The sequence below is a fragment of the Anoplophora glabripennis genome, unplaced genomic scaffold (assembly GCF_000390285.2).
Source record: "Anoplophora glabripennis isolate ALB-LARVAE unplaced genomic scaffold, Agla_2.0 scaffold1340, whole genome shotgun sequence".
Lineage (NCBI taxonomy): Eukaryota > Metazoa > Arthropoda > Insecta > Coleoptera > Cerambycidae > Anoplophora > Anoplophora glabripennis.
The window spans coordinates 39795-53283 of record NW_019417414.1 but is presented as its reverse complement, the minus strand read 5'-3'; the positions used below and the strand labels follow the sequence as shown (position 1 = coordinate 53283).

The following is a 13489-nucleotide window of genomic DNA, read 5'->3' as shown; positions in this document are numbered from 1 at the left end:
AGTCGAAATAAAAGTACACTGGTTTTACCGAGTATAAACTTTTTTTTAAGAAAAAAAGGAGGCAAGTGCAGGTATTGAAAAGAAAGCAGTTTGAATGTGGAATTGATTAATCATTTTGTATGTGTGGAATTTGTTGAGACTGGCGTTTAGCAGTTTGACGTGTATTTTCTGTCTTTAATAGTTAAACTTTTGTTAGGGAAGTCCTCTATCATGAATACGAACGCCGAGATGACTGACATTCATTTACGGACTTACTGATGGCAGTTCATTAAAAGATTGGCAGTTGTACATTGAACGATTTCCTGACCGTAATGTTCCTGATAGAAAAACCTTCCAAAGTATTCATCAACGTCTTCATGAAACAGGCACATTGAAAAGCGGAGGACCAGGAAGGCCAATGACAGTAAGAATGGTAGAAGTAGAAGAGAATGTGCTGGACATGATACAGGGGTAGGTAAATCTACTCGAAAAATTGCAAATACCTTGAATGTAAGTAATAGGACTATTTGGAATATTCTTAGGGACTATTTGTTGTACCCATACCACATACAACGCGTTCAGGCACTTCTTCCAGCTGATTTTCCTCCACTATTGTATTCTGTCAAAGGCTTTTGTACACATTGGCTCAAATCCCTCAACTACTGACGCTGATTCTTTTTACCGATGAAAAAAATTTCTCAAAAAATCCATTAAGGAATTTTCACAATGAGCAGCGTATTTTAGTCTGGTTGCTCGTGATTTTTGAACAGTAACATACGGAGATCGCAGGATTGGTTGAGGTGGATCTCACTTATGGTCTGCTTGATCCCCGGACTTAAACCTTCTGGATTATTTCCTATGGGGCCATCTAAGTCATTAGTTTATACTACTCCAGGGGAAAATGTGGAAGAAATCGGTTAATTGCCTTATGTAACTCAATAAGAAACGACCCTGGGTTTTTGAAAGAGTTCAGCAGTAGGTAATTGAGAAGATTGGATTTTTGCATTTTAGCTGGAGTAGGTAGTTCTTGTAGATTAAGAAGCTTTACATGTAATTTTCGGTAATAAAACGTTATTGTCGAAAATTCTTCTCGCCCTGTATCTTCGGAACAAAGCGGCTTTTCAAAAATCATCAGAGTACAAAACATTCTTAGAATCTTTGATTTTTGCCGTATGTTTAATAAATACCTTACATAAGCTTGAAGCAAACCTGCAACACATCTACTGTGTGGTTCTTGAGTAATGATTGTACGAAAATGTGCTATTATTCGCTTTTTAATTCCAATTTAAGTTATGTTCTACCTTTACAGATTATTTCTGTTCTGTTAATGATTTCTTAAATACTCATTTGCTTATATTACGATGATTGGACTGATCACTATCACACCCTATTAAGTTTACATAGGTTCTATATTTAAACAATCCCTTTTTATTTTCCATTTATTTATTGTGATAGGTTTACTGTGTTTTTATGTGTGCTGTAGTTTTTTGACTGGTCGTACAGATTCTGTTGTAATTTAACTTGATTAAAAATAATATCATCCCGATAAACGAAGTTATAGAATATGTGAAACAATTCTTTTTCTTTAGTTTTAGTTCACTTTTACGCATTCTTAGGTAGTACAAACTTTTTATATTTATTGCTGTAGCTGATCTGTGAAATAAGGGATATAATCTGTCAGTTACATTATCGATGTCTTTTTGAAAAAGGATATCATGTCTGTTACATCACTGGATTGCCACTGGCTAGATCCATATAAGAAAAATATATTTCTTTAAAGAACTGATAAGGGTAGACGTGTTCAGACAAATTTGACAGAAATTCAAGGCAATATACGTAATTATTCTAAAGTTCTACTCGATATTAATAGGTACTTAAACTAATTTCGTATAGAATCGTTTATTTCCTAATTTTCAGTTTCAAATTTTCAGTCAGTTGTGCAATAAACAAATATGAATATTTGCCTGCCGAGCAAAAAAAATGCATCATCGATCGCGGCCTACTGAACTGAAAATAATAAAAAGCAAGCTATATTGTTTTACCAAAAAAATTCGTTATGAAAAAATTTTCAAAATAAATTTATTACATCTGATTCCAAATTATATGATGAATTTTATTTCAAATTTCAACGTCGTAGAATTTAATATAAAATTAAACATGGGTTTGGAAAATAATTTCATTAAAAATATATTTTACTGACAACTGTAACGAAATATAATCCTGAGAATCAACCTTTTAATTTTATTACTACATATAAAAGTTATTTTCAAGATTTTTTGAAATATTTTGGGTTTTCAGCGCCATCTTCTGAGTGCTCCAGTGAATTTGCAATTTAATGTTTTGTGGTATTTCAGAGAATTTAATTAACCACTTTTATCTATGTATTTTAAAGGGGAAGAAGAAGATGAAATTGTTTTTAATTATTTATTTTACCATGATCCATGATTCCTTCAATCTAAGTTCTTTCGTTACTGAAATCAAAATTCCTCATTGGCTGAATTTAAAAGTTCCTTAGAATTTAATTTCAACCAATCAGCAGCTCTGAATTCAAGAATTAGAGCGGAAAAAATTGCCTTCAGTCCTCGATCTACCACTCTACTAATCTGTGATTCAAATTTTAACCCTAACCTAACATTTCTTGTTTTGAATTTGAACCTAACCTATGTTACTACAAATTTGTTCGAATTTTTTTCCATTTAAATTACATTAATAAATATTGAAATGTCTTTATCACAAAAACATGTAGGGAAGGTATTTGTACCCTGGTTTAATACGTGAGTTAATTAAAATAATTTATAAGAATATCAAATTAATATTTAAAATTTTAGAGCGGAATGGAAACATGTTTATAATATATTATGTTCACAGTCTGATAAAAATTATACTCAAGCATTATATATTTTTAAAATATGGAAAAATCGCACACCCCTATTGTCGGCTGGAGTTGAAGGAACATTAACTTTATTGGAAGCTCTTTTAACCGAAAAGAAATCCTTATCAGAACATCAATTGGCTCAAATTTATGCCATATCCTTAATGAGGTATGCTCCAATTGTTAATTTTGTAATAGCTTCTTGTCTTAAATGTTTTATTATTATTTTATTATTATGTAAAGATAGGTGTTTATCTTTTTTGTATACTTACCTAAGTTAGTAACATTACGTAATATAATTAATTGACATATATTTATTTCGCTTCAGGTTTTTAAATTTGTGTGCAACCAGTAATGAAAAACAAGGCACTTTTTATAAAACAGCTTTAAGAAATGAGCTACCAAAGTGGTTAATTAATATTCGCCATGATATAGCTCACGACCACAAACTACCATCAGTTTCAATTCTTGAATTAGGCTTAAATCAGTGCTTGGAATGGATAAAAATTAAATATTGGCAAGTTCAAAATAAAATAATACGTGACTATACTGTCACAGAATCGCTTTGGAATTCAAAAGTTGTGGAAATATTAGACATATATGTAGAGCTAAATTTAAAATTATTCTCAAAAAATACAGATATATCCGAATATGATGAAGATATAATAGAAAGAATTGATAGTATAATTTTTAAAGAAGTCCCTCAGCCAACCACTGATATATCAGATATTATTGGTGCATTAGAAGAATATTTAAATGTAAGTTTCACAAAACCAATCAGTGATGGTGACAAAGAACAAGTTTCAAAAATACTAATAAATGGTCTACTTTCTATAGAAACTGAGACTTCTCCGAAAGGTACTTTTAATAATTTTTATTCTCAAGATTTTAAAATGTTTTTAACATTAATTTTCTTTCATTCATTACTTTTTACTTGACTTTTTAAATGTCTAGTCACTGAGCGATAAGTATAAAAAAGTGCAACCTTAAAACGGAAGATGTTGAGATAACCGTCAGCGATTATAAAATTACCTTTATTTCATAATTGTAGAAGCAGTATAAGTTTAAAAAATTACAGCAATTTAACATTGAAATCACAAGGCTGTACTTTTGTATACTTATCACTCAAGGATCTTGAGCTTTCAAGCTAATTTTGTTATTTCAAGGGACTCGTGTTATTCCAAAAGATTTTCGAAATATTTGGTCCAACCTGTTAAATATGCTAAATGACAATAATTTTATATCTTTAATCATCAACAAACTTATTGATGTTACTAATACCGTCGAACTTGAAAATGCCATTAGAGAAACAGCAGCCTTATGGATAAGTGAATTACTACTTGGTTTACGAAAGGCTCAGCTCGTTAGGGAAGAGTTAAATAGCATCGAAAATGTAAGTCTCTTCCATTTTACTACAAAATTTACATTGTTGAAGTACACAGCCTTCATAACTGATTATAAGCCACATGACCAGCATCGAAAAGGTAATAGTCTCTTCCTTTTTACTACAAAATTTAGATTGTTGAAGTACACAGCCTTCATAACTGATTATAAGCCACATGACCAGTAATTTTATTTCCTTTACGCTGGCGATAAAATTTCGGCAAAATTAAAAATTAAAACAATAACATTTCGTTTCATCGCCTGTGATTGGTGTAATTTTTCACAACATACTATTCAACCGGTCAGCGACCATATTAATTTGATCGTAGATGTAACGGTTTGTCATTGTTCATTGTAAACGAATCATTAATATTGGTGATGCCACGATTTATGGATTTTTCATTACGAGTACCAGTCGCGCATTGTTGGGTTGCCTAAGGTCGGCAGTCTTGTGACTTGTAAACATTTATGAAAGCTAATATATTATGATATACAGGCTGTTACAAATTTGCTTCTCACTACAGGGATCTCGGAAACGGTAAGAGATATGAAGTAGCTTAAATGGGGGCGAAGTTGCGTAATTAGGGAACCAACATTATGCCTCTAAAAAATTAAGACTAACATGATTAATTTTTCGAAATATTTGAAAACAACCAAAATATTCATTTTCAATGCATTTGTTCCAAATTTATCAAAATCTTTTATTTTGGTTTCTATGTTTATTGAAGTATCGTCAGGAGGAAAAATTTTCGAATAATCATTACTATTCATTAAATTAGTTCTATTGTGAGATGAACATGGGCACCAACTAATATTCTGTACACTAGTACATTGCACATAATATTATAAATGTCCCAAAGTTACCAAATTACCAATATTTTTAAAATATTTCTCTTTTTTATAAATTTATTTAAGACAAATTAACCTTTAATGTAAGTAAAATTATATGGAGTATAATTACTGTATCAAATTTACAAATCAAAGATTAGAAAACAATAAAAATTACTTCCTAAACTTAAATTTTCAATAATGTAAGATATTAATGTTTAATGTGTGAAATTTTAGTAAGAACGAACTAGTTTAAAGTGGGTTTTGCCTCATACACTTCGCTTCCTCATATTTCAGCTTGACCAATATTCATAAATATGAGACCGATATGTGCAGTCTTTGTGGTCTGTGGTTTTTTCTATCCCTTTCTTTTTCATTTTAAGTCCACTTCTTACTATATATTTCTCAATTTTTTCTTTACTGTTTTAGTTTATTTCTTCTTCATTTTCTTATTTTGTTATTTCATAATACTGGGTAGGAAAGTACCGATGGTCTATCTGAAGTTACTTGAGAGCGATAAAGTAAGCCATAGAAATCCATGTGATAGACAAGGATGGGTATAGTGAAGGCGTCTAATAGTCACCGCCCATTTCGCCATTCCACAAATAAGAAGTGGATCTTATTTGTGGAAGGGCGAAACGGGCGGTGACTATGAAACGCCTTCATTATAGCCATCCTTCTCTATCGTATGGATTTCTATGGCTTACTTTATCGCTCTCACGTAACTTCAGATAGACCATCGGTACTTTCCTACCCTGTATATTTGAATTCTATATTTTTAATACATTTATTTGTTCTCTGTTCTCTTTTCATTTCTGCTACTTCTGCAGAATTAAGAGGGCTCCATAGCAAATAGGCAAGCAGCAATACATTTTTATAGATTTTATTACAGTTTATCTAAATATGAATTAATGCACAATTAACAGACTCCCTCATTTTAACGCAGATTTTCTATAAAATGGACTTAGTTTCAAACTCAAATAACTTTTTGTTGTAAAGAAATTTGTAATTTGCATGTAATTGTGCATTAATTAATATTTAGACAATAAAATCCATATCAATGTATTGCTGGCTGCCTATTTGCTATAGAGCCCTCTTAAGAACTAAAGACCTTACTCAAAGACAGAGCCTATTAACATAAAACAAAACATGAAATAATTAGATAGTTGAGTGTTGGTTGGTTGAATGAGGTTTCACTGTACCTTTTGAGAACTAATAAGTTTGAAATTGGGTTCTGTTTGGTGATTCTAATATTTATTAGATATTTTAGGAGTAACTTATGCTGCTTTGGGATTTAGTCCAAGAATTTCCTTCATTATCAATTATCATTAGTTAAAAAAAGAAGTCCATTATTTTATTTTTTAGAACGATCCAGCACAGTTGGACAAAATAAGCATCTCTAAAATAAAATCAGACTTAGAAGAAAAATATCCACAATACGAAGACTGTTTGCAGTTCTCTTCCACAAGTATTTTATGTGATGGAAACACATTTCAGGACAAAATAGTTGCTACGCCAAATAGTTATACGTTACACTTTTTGGAAGAGTAAGTTTATTAATTAATGATTTTTATTAAAATATGGCACTTGATAAGAAATTTTCAATAAATTTTAGAGTATTACGATATAATAAAAACTCGGAGAACTATATTAGTGACATAGTCACCTTGGTGAAAAAAATGTTATTGCCTCGTGGACCGAAGACGGATGGAGAAATATTTACCGTTGATGATTTAGAAAACATTAATGTTCTTAAAAATAGAAATACTGACATGGCTGATTCTGAAGAAACTATCATTGTTAACGGAAATACCAATGCAACGGAGGTTGAAGGAGCCAGATGGAAGCCTGTGAAAGGTATTTTTGTAATTGTTGTAATGTTTTTATGAATACATTTTTCATTTTATAGAAATGTCACTCTTGTTAAATTATTCTGTTCGAGTTCAAACATGCACGGTGACCACTAGAGGAAGGCAAATTGGTTTAGTTGTTCCGTGATCTGATTCGTTGAATCTGGATCGTCTTTCTGAACCGGTTCATTGAATCGGCCGCAATTGTGATATTTTTCGGATCCTTCTATCTTGGATTGTCTCTTTTTGGTTCTCGATTCTCAGTATTCCTGCATCATGTTCTGTTTTTTACAGGGACTTATACAATTAGACGGAGGAAAATGAGTCAAATTTTGAGGAATTTTTTAAACTATAAAATATTTATTCTACATTCATCAGGATATTCAAATATTAAAAAAAATTTTTTGATTTCATTCACCGTCAAAATGGCGGAGTTGTGGTAGAGTCTCACAGCAAGGTTGCGGAACGACTTCCAAAACGGTGTACAACCTACCTCCCCCTGAAAGAGTGACCGCAAAAAACTGTGATTTTCGCTCATTTTTTCACAATTCGCAAAAGAATTAAAAAAAATACATAAAAATATGTTTTTGGTCGCAAATTACTTGTCGTAAAAAACTGAAATGAGCATAGCTTAGTATTTTGAAAATTTTAAAAATCACCCCTACTTAGGAGTTGAAAAAATGCCAAAAATAAAGCATTTGAATATTATCAATTGATATAAAAACTATTAGCATGTGAATTATCTTAATATATTTTCTTGGAATTTTTTTTCTCTATTTTTGGGGATGATTCCACCTCTAATTCAACATGCTTATTTCAGTCATGGGAATAAATCTTTCTTTGTATTAAGAATCGTTCGATAGAAAAATTCACATGCTAATAGTTTTTATATTTATTGGTAATATTCAATTCTTCATTTTGGGCGTCTTTTCAACCTCTAAATCGGGGTGATTTTTTAAAATTTTCATAAAACTAAAAGCTATGCTCATCTTAATTTTTTACGATTACTACGAGTAATTTGAGAGCAAAAAACATATTTTTATTTATTTTCTTTAATTCTCTGCAAATTGTGAAAAAATGGGCGATTTTTGCGGCCACTCTTTGATCTGCAACAAAATTTTTCTAATTTAAAACGTGTAGTTTCTATGTGACGTTGAGAAAAAGGAAAAAATGCAAATTTGAAAAAACGGCAAGCATTTAAAGATAAAAATCGAATTTTCATGTGAAATTTCTGAATTTGTATAAAAATAGTTTTTTATTCAAAATTTTCCAAAATCAATTTCCGTCATATAGAAGATAACAATGTTATCAACGTTTATACCAAGGGGGAACTCAATCGGTTCAATAGTTTTTGCATAATCGTGTACACCAGTTTTAGAAATGTAGTTTCGAGAAAAACACATATAAAGTTTTGACATGTGAAAAACCAGGGTAAAAGGGCAACTATAATCGGTAAACAAACTTGGGCGGCTATTTCCTGAAATTTATCCGAAAACGGTTAATTCTCCTACAAACACCTGGTCGACGAGTATATAATCAGGGGACATATTTTAACTAACTAAATGGATTTCACAGGGCCTAACGACACTTACAGTGTACGATAATTCAAAAAACGAAGAAATATAAATAAAAAATTTAGATAAATTAGGAATGAATACATACTGAAGATGAATTTTTCGAGACAAAACGTCTGAATCTGGTTCGGGCTGAGGCAGTACAGTATCGGGGGTCATGAAGGCTTGCAAAAAATGTAATAAAATTTCTAAGGTTGTATTTATTAAAATGAACTTGTTGATGGTCCTGAAGAGACGACATGTTACATATAAAAATTGATTATGCCATTCGATAGAGGGCAAAAGGTGGCCATGAGAAAATGTTATTTTTTCAGTATCACTTCGAACAAGACTGAAATGAAACAAAAAAGGATTTCCAAAATTTTGTTTTTTTTTCAAATATTTCGAAAACTAATCATGTTAGTCTTAATTTTTTAGACATAATGTTGGTCCCCTGATTACGCAACTTTGCCCCTGTTTAAGCTACTTTGTACCTCTTACCATTTCCGAGATCCCTGTAGTGAGAAGCAAATTTGTAACAGCCTGTATGTCCCCTTAAGTAGTTATGTAAAATTTCTATAAAATACAGCACAGTAATTAGCATTTAATAAATAATAATTTCAGTAATTATTTTAATGCTGAGCACAAGAGAAAGGTTTCCTATGAAAGTTGTATGGTCTTCCGATGGTTTCAAAAATTAATTTTACGCAAATTTTACAGCTTTTCTTATCATTCAATCAATAATAAATGTTCTTTAATTTGGTTAGTTAAAAACTTAGTTGATTAAAATCAGTGATTTGTAGCACTCAGCCTTGGATTTAACATGTTGTACAACTGGACCTGAGCTGTGTCGAACTGTTGTCGTTTTAAAGTACGATTATGATACGACGGTTTTTCAGGTTATGCTGTAGCCAATGTAGCTGGTCACAGACTTACATTGCACTTCTTTAGCCTTAGCTAGGAATGTTTGACCTGCCCTTGTTCTTGGGCTAGGCTCTGTGGGGAGAACCCACTATCGGAACCCCTAGGCCTGCCTTGATGTTCATTTCGGTTCTTTTGCTGATTCCGAGTCCATTATGGATGGTACAGCTCCTCAGATAATGATGGTCCTCTGATAAATTCCATAATGACTTTGAAACTGATCACATCGAGTACTTTCAAATGTTTCGTTGTGACTGAGGGGCTAATATTGAAAGTAGTTTAAGAGAGGCTAATAGACAATCTAGAAAACATTTTATTTTAATTTTTTCACGGGATTAATATTTCCCAATGATTATTTTCTTAATTTTAAACCAGTCCTATGTAATTAGGGATGATTCTCCAGATATCACTAAATATTAATTTTTATAAACCTGAAATTTTTTTGAAAAAATAATTATGTAACTTTATTTACCGCCATAATTATTAATAAATATTTTTTTTTAGATACAACTATATTTAAGGATTGCCCTTTAGGTGTCTTGCCACATCAAAGTAGGATTAAAAATCCTTTACTGGCAATTTAAGTAAACACATAATTTTTGTACTTTTAGTTGTTACTAATTTATGTCGATATGTAATAAATGTTTGTGTAATATTGCTGACTATTTTTAACTGCATTGCTCTAACCGGTAAAAAATAAGGATGTGATTAAAAGTCTTCTAGGCAAGAAATCAGTTGCTACATTACGATGTTAATGTACGGAGCGGTCTGTAATAAACATTATCCTCTATTTAGGGCAGTGACGGCTCGTCGTATGAAGCAACTGAGGTCAGGCCCCACTTTAAAATTTGGCTCACAGGATATATTTTGATACTACTATTCTACTAATAACCTAAACAAACAGTTAGGTAAACTAATTTACTTGCCTACAATATGCTACAGTTCCCCCAACACGCGAGGCGGTTAAAATAACGTTTCAGTTCGCGGTTAATGTACGCGCCGCATAGTACGCGGGTAGTGTCTGATGTCAGGGTGAGGGATACATAGGTACAAAGGCTTTAAGGTTAAGGATAAGGCAGCTATTAATTTAAAATAAATTTAAAAGAATTTCCATACAACAAAGTAAGACTAAATTTAACGTAATTTAATAGATATGTACCTGCTATATTATGGATATACAGGGTGACCCATTAAGAATGGAAACACTCGCGTACAAAAGTTGTTTATCGACCGATTTGAACCGGGTTTCTTTTTAAAGATAGATCTCTAAAAGCTCTATCTTGATGCAAAATTTGATGACGAAATTTTGATTTTCAAGGCCTACTATGAATTTTTTTTTAAGTGAAAAATAGCAAAATTTTGTTAGCCATTTTTTTATAAAAAAATCTGACTACACCACTGGATTTAGGAACCCCTCAAATGCATTTGTACCAATTTTTGTGAAAAAAAGTTTGCCCCTAAAAAAGTTATGACAATATCGGCATCACCAGTGTTTGCCGTTGTCGGTGAACCTATTATTTTAAAGGGAAACAAAATTAAATAACAAACACTGGTTTAATCATTATTAAAGTTCGTCAAATAATTATTATTTCGTGGTTATTATGCCAAAACTTACAAATATTACCTTCTTAGACAAAAATAATTACATTTATAATTTTTTTATTCAAAAAGCCACTGGATTCTACAACCATAATCCAATTCGTTGTGAAGAGTTTTCTGAAAAAAATATTACGAGATATTTCAGAAAATAACGTTGCTTAAAAATAATATGAACAAATGTAAAATATAAAAAAAACGTTATGAAAAATGTATAGAATTAAACGGAGGATTAGTGGTTAAATCAATATGATAGACTCCTTTTTCATTTTTAAAAATGTAATTTTTTAATCATTTTTTTTATCAATTGTTGTTTATATTAAATTGTTTATTTTGTGTATACTGGTTTTTATGATTCTGATTAATAATTAGTAAACCAGTATTTGTTATTTAATTTTGTTTCGCTTTGGGTTCTAGTCAGTTTTTATAAAAGAATAGGTTCACTGACAACGGCAAGAGATCTATATTTAAAAAAAAACCGATTCAAATCGGTCCATAAACAACTTTTTTACGCAAGTGTTTCCATTCTTAATGGGTCACCCTGTATATACATAGATAGCTAATAATGAAAATATATCACAATATTGTTTTATCCCTTGAAACACCTTTTTCCAAGACGTAATGACGTAAACTACTGTTCTAAACAAATTATAATCACTAGTCAAAGAATTTCTGAATTACGAAACGTAGAAAAATTGTAAAATATTTTTAATCATGCAAAAAATATTACTGGACTACCAAGTAAACGGGACAAAAGTTGCGATGAATCATAACAGAAATATTTTCAAAATAATATACAGTGAAAATTGGTTATAACAGCATTGCTTTATACGACATATTGGATATAACGACGGAATTTGGAAGTTCCGATTAAATCCTATAGAAATACCATTCTAAAAATATCGTTTACTACGACACCGTTTACGACATTTCGGATTTAACGACGAGTTTGTATATACAGTTACCATAAAATCTATCGGTTATAACGACCAATAGAGATATACGGCCTTACAGCCAATGCGCCGCTCTTCCGACCGCCCCGCCGGCAAAAAAAATTCATATAAGTTCGAGTCAATATATTTAAAACTTGAAATAATTAATAAAAATAAATAAAAAATTAAAACTTAAACACTGTATCTTGGAAACGAAACATTCGACTTACGTTTATATAAACTTTTTTTCACAAAATAACTAACCACCCCTTAAAATATTTCGCACTTATTTACAAACACCCTGTATATGTATTAATTACCACTTTCTATCACAATCTCGAGAAGTGTTTAATAAAGAAGAAAAATCACATATAATATAGAGACTAAAAAACGGCAAGCAAGAAAAAGAATGTGAAGATGAAAAATAAAATAAAGTTTCTATTCGAAAACAATTCTTTGAAAATGAAGCGTACGAGATCTTTTGAATACAAAGCAATACATGGTTATAACGACCGTAAATAAACGGCAGGGTTCGTAGCGGCCGGGAAAACCGGGAAAAGTCAGGGAATTCGTTATTCTTCATAAAAAACAGGGAATAGTCAGGGAATTTTAAAAATATTCATGAAAGTCAGGGAATTTGATGTTTGCAACTGGAAATTTTGTGAAAGCCGGTCCTGGGTTCTTGAAAGAGAAAAATATTTGTGGTTTTGAAACCTTTATAAGAGGTTCTTAGAGTATAAAAAGATTATGGGCTCCAGTTGAGAAAAAATTTAATGCATAAACACCAATTAGTATGTAAAAATGAACTACAAGTGACCTGGATTTTATTTTGAAAGTCAGGGAAAACCTGGAAAAGTCAGGGAATTCATTCTTACTTTTGAACTATGAACCCTGAAACGGTCCCTTGAAGATCGTTATAACTGATTTTCACTGTATTTCCCTTTAATCAAGTACCTACTTGTTTTGAGAATTTACATGATTTAAATTTTTTTGCTTTAACAGATTCCTCAAAATTTTCCGAATATGCAAACAAATTTCCCAAAAAATCATTTGAATGTATATAATAAATGTATCCAAAGATTTTTGAAATAGATAGGTTGAAAAATGAACTTAATATTTTGTACAGAGACGAACAATTTCGTAATTTAGAAGTTCAAAAAATGATAGAAATATTATGGCAAGGAATTTAAAATAGTATTTTCAGAAACATACAAATTGTTTCGCCCAGTTTTAACAATTCCTGCGACAAGTGTCTCGGTAGAAAGAAACTTTTTGTGTCTTAAGCGCATTAAGACTTAGAAATACGATAACACAAGAGCGCTTAAACTACTTATCAGTGATGACGATAGAAAAAGAACTATTGCAGTCTTAGTGGCCGATCCTCAATTTTATGAAGACGTTATAAGTAAATTTGCAAAAAAAGACGGACGAACAAACCCGTTTTATAGAGAGCGGATTAGTAAAATATCAAAATAGTTGCGTATTATTTTTTATAAAATCTGAACGAAAATCCTGCTCGTGAACATCAGTTTTTCTATAATATTGTAAATGCAGATGCATTTAGTCGTTTGACCT

At 31.1% G+C, this 13489-nt stretch overlaps 1 protein-coding gene across 1 annotated transcript; it reads left to right on the top strand.

Annotated features, from left to right (window-relative positions):
- Positions 1 to 2601: 2601 nt before the first annotated feature.
- Positions 2602 to 10003, top strand: LOC108915678. The gene is made up of 7 exons (XM_018721776.2): positions 2602 to 2753; positions 2808 to 3020; positions 3180 to 3709; positions 4018 to 4244; positions 6428 to 6609; positions 6678 to 6919; positions 9891 to 10003. The coding sequence occupies exons 1-7, from the start codon at positions 2701 to 2703 to the stop codon at positions 9968 to 9970; spliced, it is 1527 nt and encodes a 508-aa protein (XP_018577292.1). The 5' UTR covers positions 2602 to 2700; the 3' UTR covers positions 9971 to 10003.
- The last annotated feature ends 3486 nt before the right edge of the window (positions 10004 to 13489 follow it).